Source organism: Lichenostomus cassidix, chromosome 8 (genome assembly GCF_008360975.1).
Source record: "Lichenostomus cassidix isolate B80296 chromosome 8, HeHo_3.0, whole genome shotgun sequence".
Taxonomy (NCBI): Eukaryota; Metazoa; Chordata; class Aves; order Passeriformes; family Meliphagidae; genus Lichenostomus; species Lichenostomus cassidix.
This window is the reverse complement of record NC_139489.1, coordinates 22,799,021-22,816,053: the sequence shown is the minus strand read 5'-3', so window position 1 is coordinate 22,816,053 and position 17,033 is coordinate 22,799,021. Positions and strand designations below refer to the sequence as shown.

At 39.5% G+C, this 17,033-nt stretch overlaps 1 protein-coding gene across 2 annotated transcripts; it reads right to left on the bottom strand.

The window, feature by feature from the left end:
- Positions 1-676: 676 nt before the first annotated feature.
- UCHL5 (ubiquitin C-terminal hydrolase L5) lies at positions 677-16,895 on the bottom strand. 2 transcript variants are annotated; one of them, XM_085068351.1, is made up of 11 exons: positions 16,582-16,875; positions 15,140-15,203; positions 13,330-13,435; positions 5,852-5,977; positions 5,701-5,762; positions 5,493-5,623; positions 4,114-4,177; positions 2,930-3,032; positions 2,437-2,550; positions 2,183-2,281; positions 677-803 (listed from the first exon to the last, which is right to left on the bottom strand). In XM_085068351.1, exons 1-11 carry the CDS (start codon positions 16,661-16,663, stop codon positions 759-761), a joined length of 996 nt encoding a protein of 331 aa, XP_084924477.1. In that variant the 5' UTR covers positions 16,664-16,875; the 3' UTR covers positions 677-758. The 2 variants fall into 2 exon arrangements, with proteins under 2 accessions (XP_084924477.1, XP_084924480.1); XM_085068354.1 differs by lacking the exon at positions 2,437-2,550 and having other exon boundaries at positions 16,582-16,895.
- Between the last annotated feature and the right edge of the window lie 138 nt (positions 16,896-17,033).

Sequence of the window (17,033 nt, the reverse complement as noted above, 5' to 3'; positions counted from 1 at the left end):
CAAATAAAAAGCACTTCTTTAAAGACTTAAATTTAACAGACTCCAGAGCAGTAATACCTTATATGCAAGAAAATATCCCCCAAACAAGTGTGCCTTCCTTCTACCCCAAATTTAGACTGCATACACTCAAGTCACAAAGCTGATGACCTCCATATCCTAATCATCCCATAACAAAATACCACAGAAGAAAGTTTGCCAAAATAAAAATGGGAATATTTATTATCTTTTCTACTAAAGCAATGCAGTTCTTTTGAGATTATACATTGGTCTTTGCAAATGTTTCTACAGCTAAATTCATACTTTTCAATTTTGTAAAAAAATTAGACACTTCATAAAAACAAAGACACAGGCTATGTCACTGAACAACTGAAAGGATTGTAACTGTTAGTAGGGATGAGCAAAGAAAGCTCATGCTTATATACTGAAACCTCTGCCATTTGTATTGTTACCACATGGTCAAGTGGGACAAATCAGGGACATTTTCCTTGCACATTTTTGGGTCCACTTCCCAAGCTTTCAGCAATCAGACAGACTGGTAAACACTGACTGTGACCAGGAGAACCTAAACATTGCTCAGCAGTACTACATGCACAAGATGCAGGGGAAGGAAGAGCCAGACCCGTGCAAACAGTACAAGACAAACTGTTACAACTGGCAAACGTGCACTGGACAAAAGTTGGGGTTTATGAAAAGTTTTATTTGTTGTCATGAAAATAGTATCAGAAGCAAATAACTGTATGTGTTTTGCAAAGTCATCTTCATTTGGCCTCCTGAGCTTTCTTGGCATTCTGTTTTTCTTTTGCCTAGAAAACAAGGGGAGATGGTGTCAAGCTCTGATAAGACTAAGATCATTCTGGAGCTTTGAATGACCACTCATCACATTTCTGAATAACAAAAACATGCTGGAAAAAGAAACTATTTAAATGTAAATTTACACCCTTCAGCAGCAGCCTACTACCGTTTTACCAGGTTAGTATATAAAGCCTTTTAAGAACACACAGAGGTTTAAATAAATTATACAAAAGAAACTGAGATTAGATAACTTCTATAGGGGAAAAAGCACTACTTTAAAAACATAATTTAAACCTTCATTTTTCATACCTCCATACTGATTTCACTTAACATAGAAAAAACTCTTAATGGAAACATTTTATGCCACAAGAAAACACCACATTCAGACATTCTCATTATCAAAACTGAACTCTGAAATGACCAAGATTTTAGTGGTTTAGATCTTTCAAATGGGTGGAAAAAAAACCCACAAAAGTTCCTGTCAAGATATTTGCAGACAGATTCTCAAAACTTGCATCAATCATAAATAGTTCAAACTGATAGGGAACTGGCATTTTCCTCCTCATGACATTAGCTAAGAAATGGATTGAGCAAGAAAAGGGACAATCCAGAAGCAATAATAGCCAACAACTTGCTGTCAAAACATTTGTTTATTCTGAATCAGTGCTTTTTACCACTTATTATTGAACAGAACAGCATCTAATTCAGTGAGCTGGAATTAAGATCTCTTACCACCAGTCCACTGGTAATTTACTTGAAAAAGCAGCTTGATGGTGTAATAAATGACTTCGATCGACATGAAACTGGATTAAAACTCCACAAGTTAACCAAAGAAGGAAAAGATTAGATACTGAATCTATAAGTTACTGTATTATAAACTACAGACCTGCAAATTTCCCTTCTTAAATAAATTCAGCTAAAGAATGTTCTCATTAAATAAAACACAATTCTTTTTTCATTATACTGATCCAGAGATACTTTCTCAGTGAGTACAGAATCAGGGATCCTGCCTCTGGCACTCAGCACAGATGCAAGCCAGCACTGAGCTGAGTACAATTCAAGCACCTGACCAGCTTAACAACCTCGCCAAAGTGGCTGACACACTTCTTGATTCAGGTTTTAATACAAACCTTAGCAGTAAATCAATGTTAATAGCTAGACAGCTTAGAAAGGGGTAAACTCAAGGCAGTAAAGACACAGGAACAGGGAAGAGGATCGAATTCCCAGCTCTGAGCCAAGGCTGCCACCTCGTGGCCACAGCAGTGCAGGGAGCTGCATTCCTCCCTGCTCAAATGTCTGGGAAGCATAAATGACAGCAACTTGTTTATTTAACTGCACTGAGAAGGTAGGAAGAATTGGAGTCATATAGCATCACCTAGGAAATACTCACTTTTTCTACTAATGGTATTAACTGCTGGTGCTCTGCTAGAGTCTTTAATAATTCCATGATGAAAGGCAGGTAGTTATGTTTTCTTCTAATATTTTCGATCTAAAAGTAAATTAAAAGTATTAACAAATTATTATATGGCTGAGCTACCTTCTAGTCCCCATCCAGTTCCTCCAAGTTAATTGCAAAGTTCCCATAAGATGGTTTTTTCTTACAACTGTTCCAATAATTTCATCAGAAAAGCAAAGGCTACATACCTTATATCTTTTTAATTTTTGGTTCTCTTCTTCAATTAACATCTGGTATTTTGCAACTTCTGATTGTATAGAACTTAACATATTACTACTTTGATCTGTATCCATAGGCTCCTCCTTCCACAAAACAAAAATTTAAATGGATGATGTTACTCCCTTTTAACGTCTTTTTTTTTTAAATTAAAACAAGTTTTGTCTTGAGTATCTTTATTACAGACTGATTCAGTTTTGTTTACAGTTATAGGAACATTCCAGGGATTTCTGCAGTTAGGTACAAGCAGATTAGCTCAGGTACTGGGAAAAGAACAGTTCCAATAGCACAGCAAATGAGTGAAGGTAGAAAATGACATGGTCACTGTGCTCGGCACATTTGGACCAATCACTCCCTGCTTTTTTTAGTGATACTCCATGTGGAGCAAGGAAAGGAAGTGAATAATAAAATCAACACACACAACTAGCAAAGAACTACTTGAACCATTGAAATTCCCTGGCCTACCTCTGCCAGCTGCTGCTGCAGCTCTGCAATCCTCTGCTCATAGATCATCTTCCTGTCAGACACAATTGCCATCAGGTTAAACCTTATCTCACCTTCACTGTATCTAAATGAGGAACAGAAAAACAAAACAACAAAGACAGCCCACTTTCAAAATTAGTCACTAACATGGCAACTCAAAACCCCCCTCCTCGACCTTATTTTAGGGGAATGCATTTCAAGGAAACAAACTTTTAAATGCATCTATTAAATTAAGTTGTGCTACAGATCCAATCTTGTAACAAAATAAAACCAGACCAGTATGTAACTCCTAATAACCTCCCTACCCCAGAATTTACTATTCCTGTCTGTGCTCACAAAACAAATACTGAAACTGGCCAAAAAAGAAAAGAAAACAGAATATAGTTGACAACAGAACTTACAGTCTTACGGAAGACTGCTGCACCCAATAGTTTTTATCTTCTCCTTATTATTACTTATTTAGAAAATATTGGAGGCTTTTCCATATAGTGTGACAAGTGCAATTCAAACAACAGCAGGCATTTTGGAGCTTAAATGCCCTAAATGCAACTTGGTAGAGTCCTGTTTTGCTTATCAAGAACAAAGTCTTCAAGCAAAAACTTCATATTTTCTAATAATTGCATGTATCAACTGTATTTTTAACACATTTGGGACTGCAGTTTGGAATCAGAGTTAAGAAATAGGAGAAGTTCCATAATATGTTTTTCTAGCTTAAATTTCTAAACCAATCCACATACCTAAGAAAAACTTGTTATCCCTAAATACCAGCTGTATGGATCTAATTACTATCAAGTATTTTTAAGTGCTTAGCCAAATGTTATTCATGGCCATGACACTCTCAGCTTTCACTCCCAAAGATCCACAGCTGTACAACAGGGATAACAAACTTCTTTTTTAGTACCCTAGTAGGATCTCTCTTCACTACACAGACACCTACTTGGGTTAATTATGCAGCACCACGGTGTATTTGAGGTTTACCTATCATCACATTAGCCTCACGTTGAGCAACATGTTCTCAAGTCATGTGGTGATATGAATATAAAAATCATGCATGAGTGTCATTGCTTAGAAATTCAGTTGAAATCCTTTAACTGAAGGAAATAAAGCTTATGGAATTTTTAAGCCTAGGTAAGGTACAGTATTTTAAAGGCATCACGACCATTTACTTTTGTATGCGCTTCTCTATGACGGGCCGGACTGCACTGATCCAGTCATCCTGACTGCATGCACCTGGCACAAAAACAAAGGAAAAATTCATCATCTTGGTGAAATATAACAGTGGAAAAATTCATCGTTTTTGCAAAATTTATTGCAAAGTCAAGACTCATGATTCAGGCTTATGCAGCAACTTCAGAGTATGCAACAAGTTTTTCCTTAGCTACTGCAGTCTCAAATTACTCAGGTGGTTTTCAGGAGGTGGAAGATATTTTATTAATAACAATATTTAGATAACATAGTGGCCAATGCAAAGGAACAAAGCTAGATTTTAAGGGCATAAGCATCTAACATTTGTTTTGTTGATAACAAGAAATAATGCGGCAGGGGAAGTATGTTATGTAATATTTTTATGACACAAGGGATATTAATTGGTATGACAACATTGAAGTAGACAGCAAAGGAGAACACTGTGGATAGGTAGAGCTGTTTAATATTAACTCTTGATTTTGTCTATGTAGATACAATACAAAGTCAGACAGGAAAAAAAAAACCCCATAGATAGAGAACTTGATTTTAAGATAAATGAGAGAATAACTAAAGGTGATTTCCTAAGCTGAAAATGCCTCTTTTGCAATTTCAAGACCTTAAAGTAAATTTAGAGACTCGTGATCTTGTGACCATACAAATGTGTTACTGTCAGGTCTGCAGACTGTAGAGTATCTCTACACAGACTAAAGACAAGATTTAGCAGCAAGCTCAGCCTAAACACAAATAAAACTGGGAAATTTGGAAAACACACTGGGAATGGAGTGTGGAACACAGTGACAATGTATCAGACTCCAAAGTGCAGCTACATGATAGGCACTGCAGAGCTTTTCAAGACACAACATGGCACAGCTATCTCAAGAAAGATCACAAAACAGGAACCAGTCTCACAGAGAATAAAGCTATTTTCTTCTAAACCATTAGGAAAATACTTGCTATCTAACCAGAAAAGGGGCAGTGAGTAAACACAAGCCACATAATGTAAAAAAAAAAGTGTTTGGAGTCAGCTATATGCATTCTCCCTTCATGTAAACATCTCTCCTGAAACAAAACTATCAAGGTTTTGGAAGGGATTGCAGGGCCTGTTCTTTTGATTAGTGAATGAGAAGAGAAAGCATCAGAGACATGGAGGAAGTAGGGAGAAAATTGTATTTTCAGACCAACAAATTAAAAAATACAAATGACTGCAAGGAAGGACAAGTCTGAACAGCACATTCAGGAAACTTTAACGATAATCTTTATTTTAATAAATAACTTGGTTTGAGCCTAGAACATATGACCAATTTGTTACAATATGCTATTGTTTAACTGGAATATGTTCAGAAAAAATGCAAAATGTTACCTAAATCAATTGGTCCTTCCCTCAAGCCATCTAGCTCATATAGCCTCCCATTAACAGGAACATAGCTTACAAAGTGAAAGGCATCTTCTTCCTTTGCTGAAGACTTTGCATCAAACTCAAACATCTGTTGCCTGCAAAGACAATTGAAAAATCCCTGAGATTAAAAAGAATTTGCTCTGATTTTGCCCAGATTTAAAACATGTGTTACCTGGCAAAACTGTTGTGAACTTGCCGAATCACTTCTGAGTTGCTCAGTGCCAACCCTTTCATCTGGAAGGAAGGAACAAATAAATGTGAAGCCACCAGAGCTGTAACAGTGACACTCAAAAACAGTGACACAGATGTTAGTGGGCACTCACCGCAGCATCAAAGCTTTGGGAAAATTCTTTGAATTCTGACAAGGTCTCTCCTAGATGAATATCTTGATGAGCACAGTTTAACAGCACACTTACTATGGCTTGAGTTGCACAGGCATTATTAATCACCTAGAAAAAAGCATGGAGGATTTGGTCAGCACTGGTGATAAAAGTTCATTCCAAACTAGGCAACACTTTTTGATACAAACACACACTTGCTGTGCTGCTCCCAGTAGAGCTTCACTCTAACACACACTGGATTTGCTGCCTGGGTAGCTACAGAAAAACCTTTGCTGTGATAAAATCAGCTCTGCATGGCTGTCATTCACAACTCAGTGAAAAACCTACTTCACAGTTGTCCTTAAAAACTGTCATTCCACTGCCTCACCATGTCTCTGAAGTGATTATGGAAAGGCATAGAAGGAATGCAAACTCCTCGGATCTCTGTGGGAAAACACCAAGTAGTATTCAAAGCAAGCTGCCCAAATTGTGTTAGTTTATCTATGGCTTTAAAAAAAATGACAGCTCTCCCAAGAAAATGTCCTTCGAATTATCAGAATTCCTACCAGGAGCAGGAGGTAAAACAATTAATTTGGACCAACAAAGCACATTATGGAATCTAGAAATTTTATTAAAATGTTGTGTTTGACAAAAAATTTCAAATATTCAAGAGATAAATTAATAAAACTTAAGTGTTCCAAGATGTAAAGATTGTTTAAAAGCTGGTTTGCTGAGTAATATAATAAGCCATGTGATTTTTCACTTGCTTATAAATTTATAATACACATATCCTTTTCAAGTTAACATTTACATTACTGGTCTGACACTGTTACACTTCAGTGTTAAATATTCCATTTTTAGAAAATATAAACAACCCCCTTCATACTAAATTCATGTCTTTAATAGTCTTTGCTAAAAACCAAACTAAAACACTGTATTTAAAGAAGAGGCCACAAGCATTATTAAATATGAGATTTAACTAAATCTGTAATCAAATTGTATGAGGCCAGTATACAAGAAAGACTTTGTATTAGCAGTTTTTTCTTACTGAGCAATAGGTTAGGAAAAAACAATGTATCTTTAGTCTTTGAGACTATTTTGCAATTTAATGTGCTACTTAAACTTTAAAACTTCCAGAGAGGATCTGAATTCTGCATTAAAAAAATGAAAATTAGTTCAGGGCCGTGAATGTGAAACCACTTCCAACAAGAAAGGAGAATGAAAAAAACCAAACAAGAAAACCCAATCAACCTGTTTAACAATCAAAGCTACCCCTAACAAAGGAAAACCTACTATGTTAATAGTAAAAGCCACATAATATATTTATTTTCCACACTTCAGGGTCTTCTCAGTTCAGATTATGCCTGTATGCAGATGATAAAGAAATAATAAAGCCCTTCTTAATTTAAGAAAAAAACCATCAAGTTGAATAAAGCGTAATCAAGGGAGTCAAGTACACATGCAGAACAGATTACAGCAACTGAAACTCAAACTAAACAAACTGCAGGTACCCAAGCTAAGGGCTAGAATACACACAGCTGCAAAATAAAGGATATACAAGGAAAATCCATCAAGGGCATCATGACATAATGAAACAGCAGCAGAAAAACTCAAACCCCCAGACTGCCAGAATGGAATAATTTGAATTACACTGTAACACAGGAAAAAGAATTAAGAACTAAAGATTCTCAGAATGTTATCATAGTTAGTTGTAAAGCAGTGCTAGGATGAAAGCAGGAAGATCCCAGGTGGATCAGTGGGTGAAGCTGATGCAGTTTAATTAAGCTGACAGAGAAAGCAAAAGGAGGTGGAGGCACCTGTGCTGACAAACTGTTAGAACACGGCTGGTACAATGAAGGCAGGGTCACTACAGCCACCTGGACTGGTTAAATCAGAATTGATACAGGGTATTAGAGGAGGGACAGGACTAAATGGAAACTACTTTTGCTGAAAAATCAAGATGGAACAATCAGTTGCTCTATTTAGAGATAACTCAATAATGGCTTCAAAAACAGGAAGAGAAATTTACTGAGATTTTGTGCCTAGAGGCAAGATCAACACTGAAACTGCTGAACAGCAGGATACAGAAGCTTTAAACAGAAAATAAAATCAGAGGAAAAATTAGACTTGGCAGAAAATGAATGCACTCATCAAATACTAGCCTTTAAATATATTTTGTATTCCAACTACAGCATGAGACAAGTCTGATGAAGTATATAAGGACCAAGCCAAACAATGTCCAACTGCTAGAAAATCCACAGAAGATGCAGATCTGAGGGTGGTGGCCTCCAGCTGTTGCAATGAAAATACATTACAGAAATACATTCTAGAATTTCAGTCAGTGAGAGGCAGGAGGTAAAGAAAGGCTGCAAGGACAGTCCTGTAGCAGAGGAATAAGAGCAAATGCAGGTGGATGTGCACAAAAATCCAGTGTGTCCCTGGATCTGGATGACACAGGAGAACTACCCAGATGGAACAAGAAAATATCTAGCTAGTGGTGCTTCACAGGCAGGGTGAAGAGGATGTGACTGCAGGAGCAAATGTGGGCAAGTGCCAGGTTTGTCACACAGATACAATGCCATCAGAGCACACAGCCAGTCCAGCACTACTCCACACATTAGCTAGAGAATCCTTCAGGTCACCCACCTCCCTAATTTTCAGTGTATCTCTTATTTGAGGTGTCTCAGCATTGGCAGAAAACATTTTGAGAAAAAAATCTCTTTAGGTAATGTGATAATAAATGTAGGTTGTTCCCAAAAAAATTTTATTTGGACTTGAGGATTAAGAGGATTTTCTGTATTTGTCCAGAAATACCAATATTTGCCAGGGTATTTCTGTCCAGGAAGTCTTAGTGAGGTATTAGATTGATCAATACCCATGACTCCAGCTTAAAGCAGATACCTAGATTTGAAAGTTTTTGTGGTCAAAAGTACAAGGTGTATTTAATAATATTTGAAAGAAAATTATATTATACATGTACAGAAATGTATCAAGAGAAGATTGACCTATCCTCAAGTGAAGCTCAGCTTTAAACAAACCAAGGAACCACTTGATTAGGCTACTCTCCAAGTAAGACACATTAATTCCTAAGCATGCACCTTTCTCTAGGGATCCTGACTTTCTGGATCAACTTTAGGCAGAAGCCCTTTAAATTCTTTACTCACATCTTCCACATGACAGATTATGTGTTTTGCTTTTCAAAAAAGCTGTGGACAACCCCGTGCTGCAACTGGTAATATAACCAGAGAATCCCTGCGCTTCACTTACTTAACATCCCAACATTACAAGACAGTTGGTTTTATGAGCTCAATGTGAAAAATTCAGCATTAGCACAAAGTTCCACAACTTATTCTTGTTTAGAAACCCTATCTAATTTTTTTTAAATTTTTGTTGGAGTAAAGACATAACCTTTCTACAGCTATATTCAGAGTTTCTGAAAATCCCTGTTTAGTTTGACGTCTTGGAAGTTGCACCTGCTGTAAGTTATCTGTTATCCCAACCTCAGCTTTAACATAGATATCTGGTCTATCTTAATGTTACCAAATCTGAAGGTGACAAAAATTTTGAGTTTGAAATCAATTAAGTATTGGAAATGTTAAAATACATGTGCTTCCATTAGTGGCATACACATAACCAAAGACCAATACTGTTATTAACAGTATCAATTATAAGCGATGCCTTCTGAAGGCATTCCCAATTAATGAAGTTAACATTCTAGCATCACAAGCCAAAATAAAATAAATACATGGCACCTAAGAAATGCAGCCTACAAATACTTCTGTACTAAAACTTGAATAACTTATTAAACTCAAAAAAAGTAGTTTTAAGTCTACAACAATGCCATTCTATTTTGTCCAGAGACATTTAACTTCTGCAGCGCTCAGCAGAGAATGCAGCTTCTCCAAAGAGTGTGGCAGGGAGCTGAATACACTGAGTAGGTATAATCATGTATCCACTGTGTGTGACAATAACAGCACGGGCCCACTCAAGCAACACAGAAATCAGGAAATTCAGAGTTAAGGCTGAAATTGTATCCTTAACTCACCTCATTGTGCCTAGGTATCCTAGCTCAAAGGGCATGTAAGACCATCCAGAGTTCTGTGGCCTCAAATAGAGGGCCAAATCATACCTAGGCATAACAGGGAGGCCAAATTTAACATGAGTGCACATAAAAGTGACCAATAAATAATCCCTTTAATATGCATGCATACCAGACAGACTGCAAAATTCAACCCCTCCCAACATACTTGTGGTTTAACTTTGAACAAGACCTAGTTACCATTTGGAATTCAACTACAACATCACTACAGAAGTGGAAATGAGGAAAATGTGAGCATGCACAAGCTTCTTACCAAAACTGTGCTTTCTAATGCAATTTTAAAGAGGTTTTACTGGACAGTTTGAGAGCTGTAGCCTTTTACCTCTAACTGAAGTTCCCCACAATGAAACATTTTCTAAGATTGAACAGAAACAAAATTTCACTTCTATACTCAACTGTTGTTACATATTAACAGTAACCTTGTATTGCTCACACAGGATTCAGGAGGACACTTGAAAACATATCTGCAGTAAATGAATTGTACCAAATGTCTTTAGATGGGAATATTTAAAAGAAGAAAACGTGTGAGAACGAAGAGAGGCAAAGGCTTGTTGAGATTCTTAATGCTCCAGTGTCATGTCAGTTTTGAAGATACAGATCAACAGATCAATAACCTTAAATGTCATAAAAATTGCCCTAACAAATCTATTTGTTCTGGGATTCCAGCCTACAAATGAACAGTGTTATTTTACATCACCACTTTTGTAATGAAAAAGAAAAGTCTTCTTGAAAGACCCTCAAAACCATACCATAAAATTTGGCTTAAAACACACATAGAGAAAATAGAAAAGGCACATGAGCCCAGGTGCACAATGGCTGGGAGGACTTGTTATTTCACAATACAAATATTCAATATTAATGCTCATCTTGCTGTGTGCTCCTGGTGACTCAGGGTTCAGACTGTGGTTTTGAGAAATGCAGTGACTTCAGCAGCACCATAAAGAACCTCCAGTTCTCTCTCACTTACCTGCTGCCAGCTTTGTCCTGCACAGATTCACTGACCAGATACATCTCATAATATAGCAGGCCAGCCCATCAAATATGCACAGGAAACTGCTGGGGGACGAGCTGCACTGGCTCACAGAAGTTCAGTGAGCAGCTGAGCCATTGCAAGAGAGGAACAGAGCCATGACACTGAGAGGGGACAGGCTGAGAGGACCAAGCACCCTGCTCTCAGCAGCAGCAAATCCTAAGATCACACAGTTGCTCAAGAAAACACTCCAAACTTTGCTTGTCAATTTGGATCTCTAACTCAGGCTAACTTTCTTCAGTGTGAGAGTCACCAGAGCTAAACTAGCATTAAACATATTCCTCCAAATATCCAAAGCAGTTTCTTTCATTTATCTGTTGACTTTTAATAGTATTTTCTCTGTACCTATTTCTAGTTGCTCAGTCCAGGCAAAACTAACTGCTAAGAAGCACAAGCATATATACGTCTACAAGGAACGTTTTGATTTTGAAAGCCACTGCACTTGACTGACAGGTAATACTAAAAAATGAAAAAGACACTAATTCTAAACTTTTCGCAAAGGACTTTTGAAACACCTATTCCATGCATCAAGTGTTCTATTTTAAGAGTCAGTTCTATTTTAAGGCAGTTCTGTTTCAAGAGTCAACATTTCTAGAAATTGCTTTCCATGCTAAAATTTAGAGCCACTCCAGCACACCCTCCTTAATGGCAGCCAGTGAAGGAACAGGATCATTTAGTTTCAGTTTAAGAAAACATTAAAATATGAATGTTTCTGTATAATAAAGAAGACTTTTCACTGTTAGCCTTTAATTTTGTGAGTTTTGTTATCAAGTCTAACACTATCCACACTTTGTGACACACATTCTGCAATCTCAGCTTAAAGCTTAAGGAAGCTCCTCTTAGCTACTTGCCTGTAAACAGAGTGTCAAGCTTCAAAAAAGGGAAGAGGGGAGGGAAAAAGGTAAAAGTGGAGCAAGTGGACAAATGCTTTGAAAGCTTTCAGCATTCACAAGAACAGCAAGTCTAGGAGGACCTCAACTACTCACAGGAAACAAGATGAAATATGAGTGAGAGAGAATTTACCTTCACTTTAAAATAAAAAAACAACACCCTCAAAAAAAACCCTTCTCTAGATTCCTATCAGAGTAATTGCCTCCTGCCGTGTTACTACCCTTTGACTTATACCAAGGATTTTCCCTGAGTTCTTTGCCTCATTACAAACTGCTGCTGATCATTGTATCATAAAACTGTTGGGCAGTGCTTGGCAGGACTCAAGAGCTGCAGCAGGGGAAGAATGAAGAGAATCAGCATTAAAAAGGCTGATCCACAACAGCATGAAACAGCAAGGTGGTTATAAAAGGAACAAAGCAGAAGCACAGGTACAGAGTCGCCAGGACAGCTACTTGCATCGTTTTCCGTATTTCTATACTTTTACCTGGAAGTGTGTGGAGATTTTTCCATATGCTGAAATTAACACCCAGAACACTTCCACATTTGTAGTGGGAAATAAATCAACAAAAATCCCAAAAAAACCAAAACAAACCAAAAAACCCAAACGAACAAAAACAAAACCCAAAAAACCCCCACCCTAAACACCCCAACAATTAGACTATGTAACAATCTTCTCAGAAATCCTAATAATTTGCTCTTTGATATCAAGGCTTTGTAAGTAACACATGCAGGGCTACATTTCTTGTTTAGACTGTTACATTTATCACTGTTTTGGAAGCAGGTCTCCGGAAAAATCTAAAAATACTCCTTTCATTTTGGTTACTTTTTCTTGCTTTTCTTGCTTGCAAACAACACACACAGCAGTCTGTTAAGCTCTAAGACAAAATTTCAGTAATACTCTGTATTTAATACAACACAATGGATTACATTAGCAAAACCAATTGTAATTTCTAATTTAAACTCACCTTTCTGATTTAAACACTTAAAACTTGCAGGCCAAAATGGTCTGCAAACCCTTAAAGGAAAGCATTATCCTACATATACTGCCCCAGCTTTAGAGCATTTGAGAAAAGAAATAAAACCAGAACTAAAATAAATTTCTTCTAAGAAGTTGTTGAAAGTGGTTTCAAAAGAAGTAATCTGCTCATTCTGCTGAGAACATTTACCAAGTCTCTATTTATTGCACAGAAGACTGACTTACTTTATGGGTGAGGGCTGACAAATAAGTAGGAGCTTTACACTTCCATAGCTGCTATTTTTGTCTGACTTGACAGATCAAACTGATTTGCTTTGTTAATCACTTTTCAATACACAGCTCCTATTCTCAGAATTTGTTGGAGTTATTTCACATTATAAAATATTCATTTTTGTGTACACACTAACAAAAGAATAGCTTATGTTTTTTGGTATTAAAAGCTATGTTTCATGACATATCTAAAACAATTACTGAACTTGTCATACCTGCTTAGCAAAAAATATTGTATCCAGTCTGGAATCCTGGACGACAGAACCCGCTGGCTCCTCTCCAGGCTGCCATTTGAAAAGAAAAATCAGCCCATGCACTGGCCTGAAAAACAAAATTTATAGGAAAAAGGTCACCTGTACTGATGAAAAACATCAAAATCATCTGTACTATAATTTAGCTGTATCCTGACATGGTAATCCTGTTAATTCTTTCTAAATATCAGGAACTTGCACTGAAATTTTCATCTGTGTTTTTTTAATTGGTCAAAAGACAACTCAGGCTTCTTTCTGTATGTGCTAAACAATCCCAATCTGAATTAGCATTTCACCTGTAACTTGCATTGGGCAGAACCAGTCTTCTGGTTACTGCAACTTTCACAGCTGCACAACACACTTGGTTAGTGATAAATAGCTGGCAAAGCATTTGTCAATCATATACAAGAGCAGGAACCAAAGTTTTGGTAATCCTTCTAGACATAGGCGAAACTTCCAAAGAGGAGCTCTCCTAAAACTTCATGCTTTGAATTATCTTACCAACAACTAAGAGAAACTCAGTTTTCACTTCCAGTAAAAATGTCTTTCCTTTCAGACTGCATGTCTTGGAAAGCAAGCAGCTTTCACTGCATGTTGCACTGTATTTAGTATTACCAGAACACAAAAATGTATAAGTAAAGGAAATAGCTCTTACAAAATTACAGCTACATTAAAACAGACACTTACTCATCAGCCTGAATTTAAGGTCATCACCAAAAAGATGCCACAAAAGGTACATATTCCACAGAAGGCAAACACACACCTGTACTGCATAAGAAATTTTTCCTAAGCTCTGACTAGAAGGCTGAGTTGCATTTTTTCAAATTCTCTCAGTGGGCCAGCTGTTTAAAAAAACAAGATGTTCCAATAATCTTTAACTCTCAGTGTTTACACATAGTGTAAAATATTGCAGGTGTAGATGAGAAGGGAGAAAGGAAGCTGATTATCCGTCAGGACTAGAAAAATACACATCTCCCAGGATATGCAAAGCTGTCACTTCATGAGCAAACAGGTAATGTTCTGATGATGCCCACAGCAAATAAAAAGCTTCTTAGGCAACATTTCTGCCATTCAGGTGTTGCTTGGCAAATATCTTCAGTCAAAAATTCTAAAAGTACATCCTCTGTACCAATTGCAGCATTTTCTGAAAGACTAATCCTACAAGCACAGGATACTTGCATAAGATACAGCTTAAAAGACATTTTCCTCTTAAAATCCTGTATGTGAACACGGATAACAACACATCATGGACAAAATGTTAAAAGAATTAATGTGGCCTAGCGAGGGTAGAACTGCTCCACATGATCATTGTCAGTTATAAAGAGCCTATTTGCCTTCACATACATATGGAAGTGGCTTTGCAGGAAAAACGAGTTACAGAAGTATCCAAGCACAGGAAAATAATTTAAGACAAGAGAGGCAACATCATGTGATGAGAGGAAGGGAGATAAAGCAAGGAACAGAACTTTGTCAAAGAAGTTGTTAAAAGATATAATTGCAAGCTAATGGCAAAATCATTAGAAATCTATTTCCACATTCTAGCAACTATCACCATCTCTTTCAAAACCCAATTAAGTTAGATTAAATACCAAAGCATTAATAAAAAGCGATTTAATCGTCAGGTGTTCCATTAAATCAAAACCCCACTGAACTTCTGTGGAAACTGAAGGAAAAAACACAAACACAAAATGCCCTGGACAAAATATCCACCTGAGTTTAGTACACATTCTTCCAGGGACTTCAAAGAAACATGAATAAAAAATATGTGCCTTACTTCAATTTTTCAAAGTTCTCTGGCTCCAAACTCCATATTTCTTCAACTTGTGCTCCTCTACAGCCTGAAATAAGGGAAAATACAGGTTTCTTCAACTAACCCATTCACAAAGGAATGCAGCCAGTGAAGACACACTTATGAAAGAAGACACAAAGACATTATGTAACATTTACAACTCATACATCCAGGCCATGCAAAAGTCTATCTATGGGCTTTAACACACCTTCATTAAAAAAGCCCAAACAAGACAAGTAAAGAGAAAATATTTCAGGAATTTCTGAACCTGTGTATGGTGATGCTGTCTTTACAACACAGTTGCATTTAACAAAGACGCAGAGGAGATTAAAATGTCTCTGGTCACCTCATGTCCTTTGCTTAACTGAAAACAAATCTGTTTCTTAAGACATTATCAGCAAGTCCAAAGCAGAACTTCAAACAGCTATCTCTAGACAAAGACTCATGGTAGTAGACCAAAGACATTTGCATAATACAGAGCCCAAAAGGTTCAAATATTTAGTATGTGGCAGTTTAATTTATTATTTAAAGAAAATCATAAAAGAAGTGTGTCTGGACCTAATTTCTGAAAAAAAGCCATGACAGAAACTACAAATCACTGAAACCTGGAGCAAAATCATTGTGGTTCTTTCACTGAAATCCTGCGTAGACTTACCTGTCGTAATAACCATATACTCACAGTTTCATCCAAGACTTTAAACACAATTCAACATAAAATCTAACACTGGAGAAGGCCAGGCAGCCACTCGCAAGCTGCCAGCCCCTGCCAGAGCTCAGCCCGAGCACAGCCAGAGCCCAGAACTCCTCTCTCCCGGGACTCTGTAACCCGAACACCTTCCCAGCCTTCAGTCTCAAGCTGCGCCAGGGAAGTCTAAAGCGGACATTCGGAGGAATTTTTTCCCAGAAAGGGTGACTGGGCATTGGAAGGCGCTGCCCGGGGAAGCGGTGCAGTCACCAGCCCATGAGGTGCTCAAGGGCTGCATGCAGCACTCGGTGCCGCGGTCTGGCTGACAAGGCGGTGTAGGGTCACAGGCTGAGCTCGCTTTTCCAGAGCTCTTTTCCAGCCTCACTGCCTCAGTGACTGCGCGGGAAGCTGTCGGGCAGCAGCCAACACGTGCCGGGCCGTGCCGTGCTGGGCCGCACAGCCCGCTCTGGAGCCGCGCCCCTCGCCCGGGCGCTCCCGCTGCCCGCAGGCGGCCGGCCGGGCCGGGGCAGCGCCGCGGAGGTCACGGCAGCCGCGCTCACCCCTGGCCGCACCAGCAGCGCGTCCCGCCGCCCTCCCGGCAGCCTCACCCCGCGGCGCGGCCCCACCGAGCCACCCGCACCCGCTTCCCGCCCGGCCCGCGCGGGGACAGCGGTGCCGCACGCACCGGCGCGGAACATCCCCCCGGAGCCCCGCCGCCCGCCCGGCCCCGCTCGAGCCTCACCGAAGCCCTTGATGAGCTCGGTGAAGACGCCCGGGTCGCTCTCCATGAGGCACCACTCGCCGGCGCTGCTGCCCCCGGACATGGCGGCGCCGCCGCCGCTCAGGCTGCGAGGCCGAGCCGCGCCGCTCCCTTCCCGGCAGGACCCGCGCCGGGCACCGCCATGGAGAGGCGGGGCGGCCGCAGGAAGCGGCGCCGGGACTGGATCCGGGGCAGCTGCGGGCGCCGGCGGCACCGCCCCGGCCGCGGGAGGGCCGCGCCGAGCCCCGAGGCTGCTGCGCTGCGGGGTGGCTGCGCGGCGGGCGGGGGCTGCGGAGCCCCGGGGCAGCGCGGCGCGGCTCGGAGCGGGCCCGGCCCGGAGCGCCGCTCCATCCGGGCACCGCGCGGGGGGCGCGGCCCCATCCGGGTCCCGGCGATGCTGTCGGGGCGCGGCGGGCGGGGCTGGAGCGGGAGAC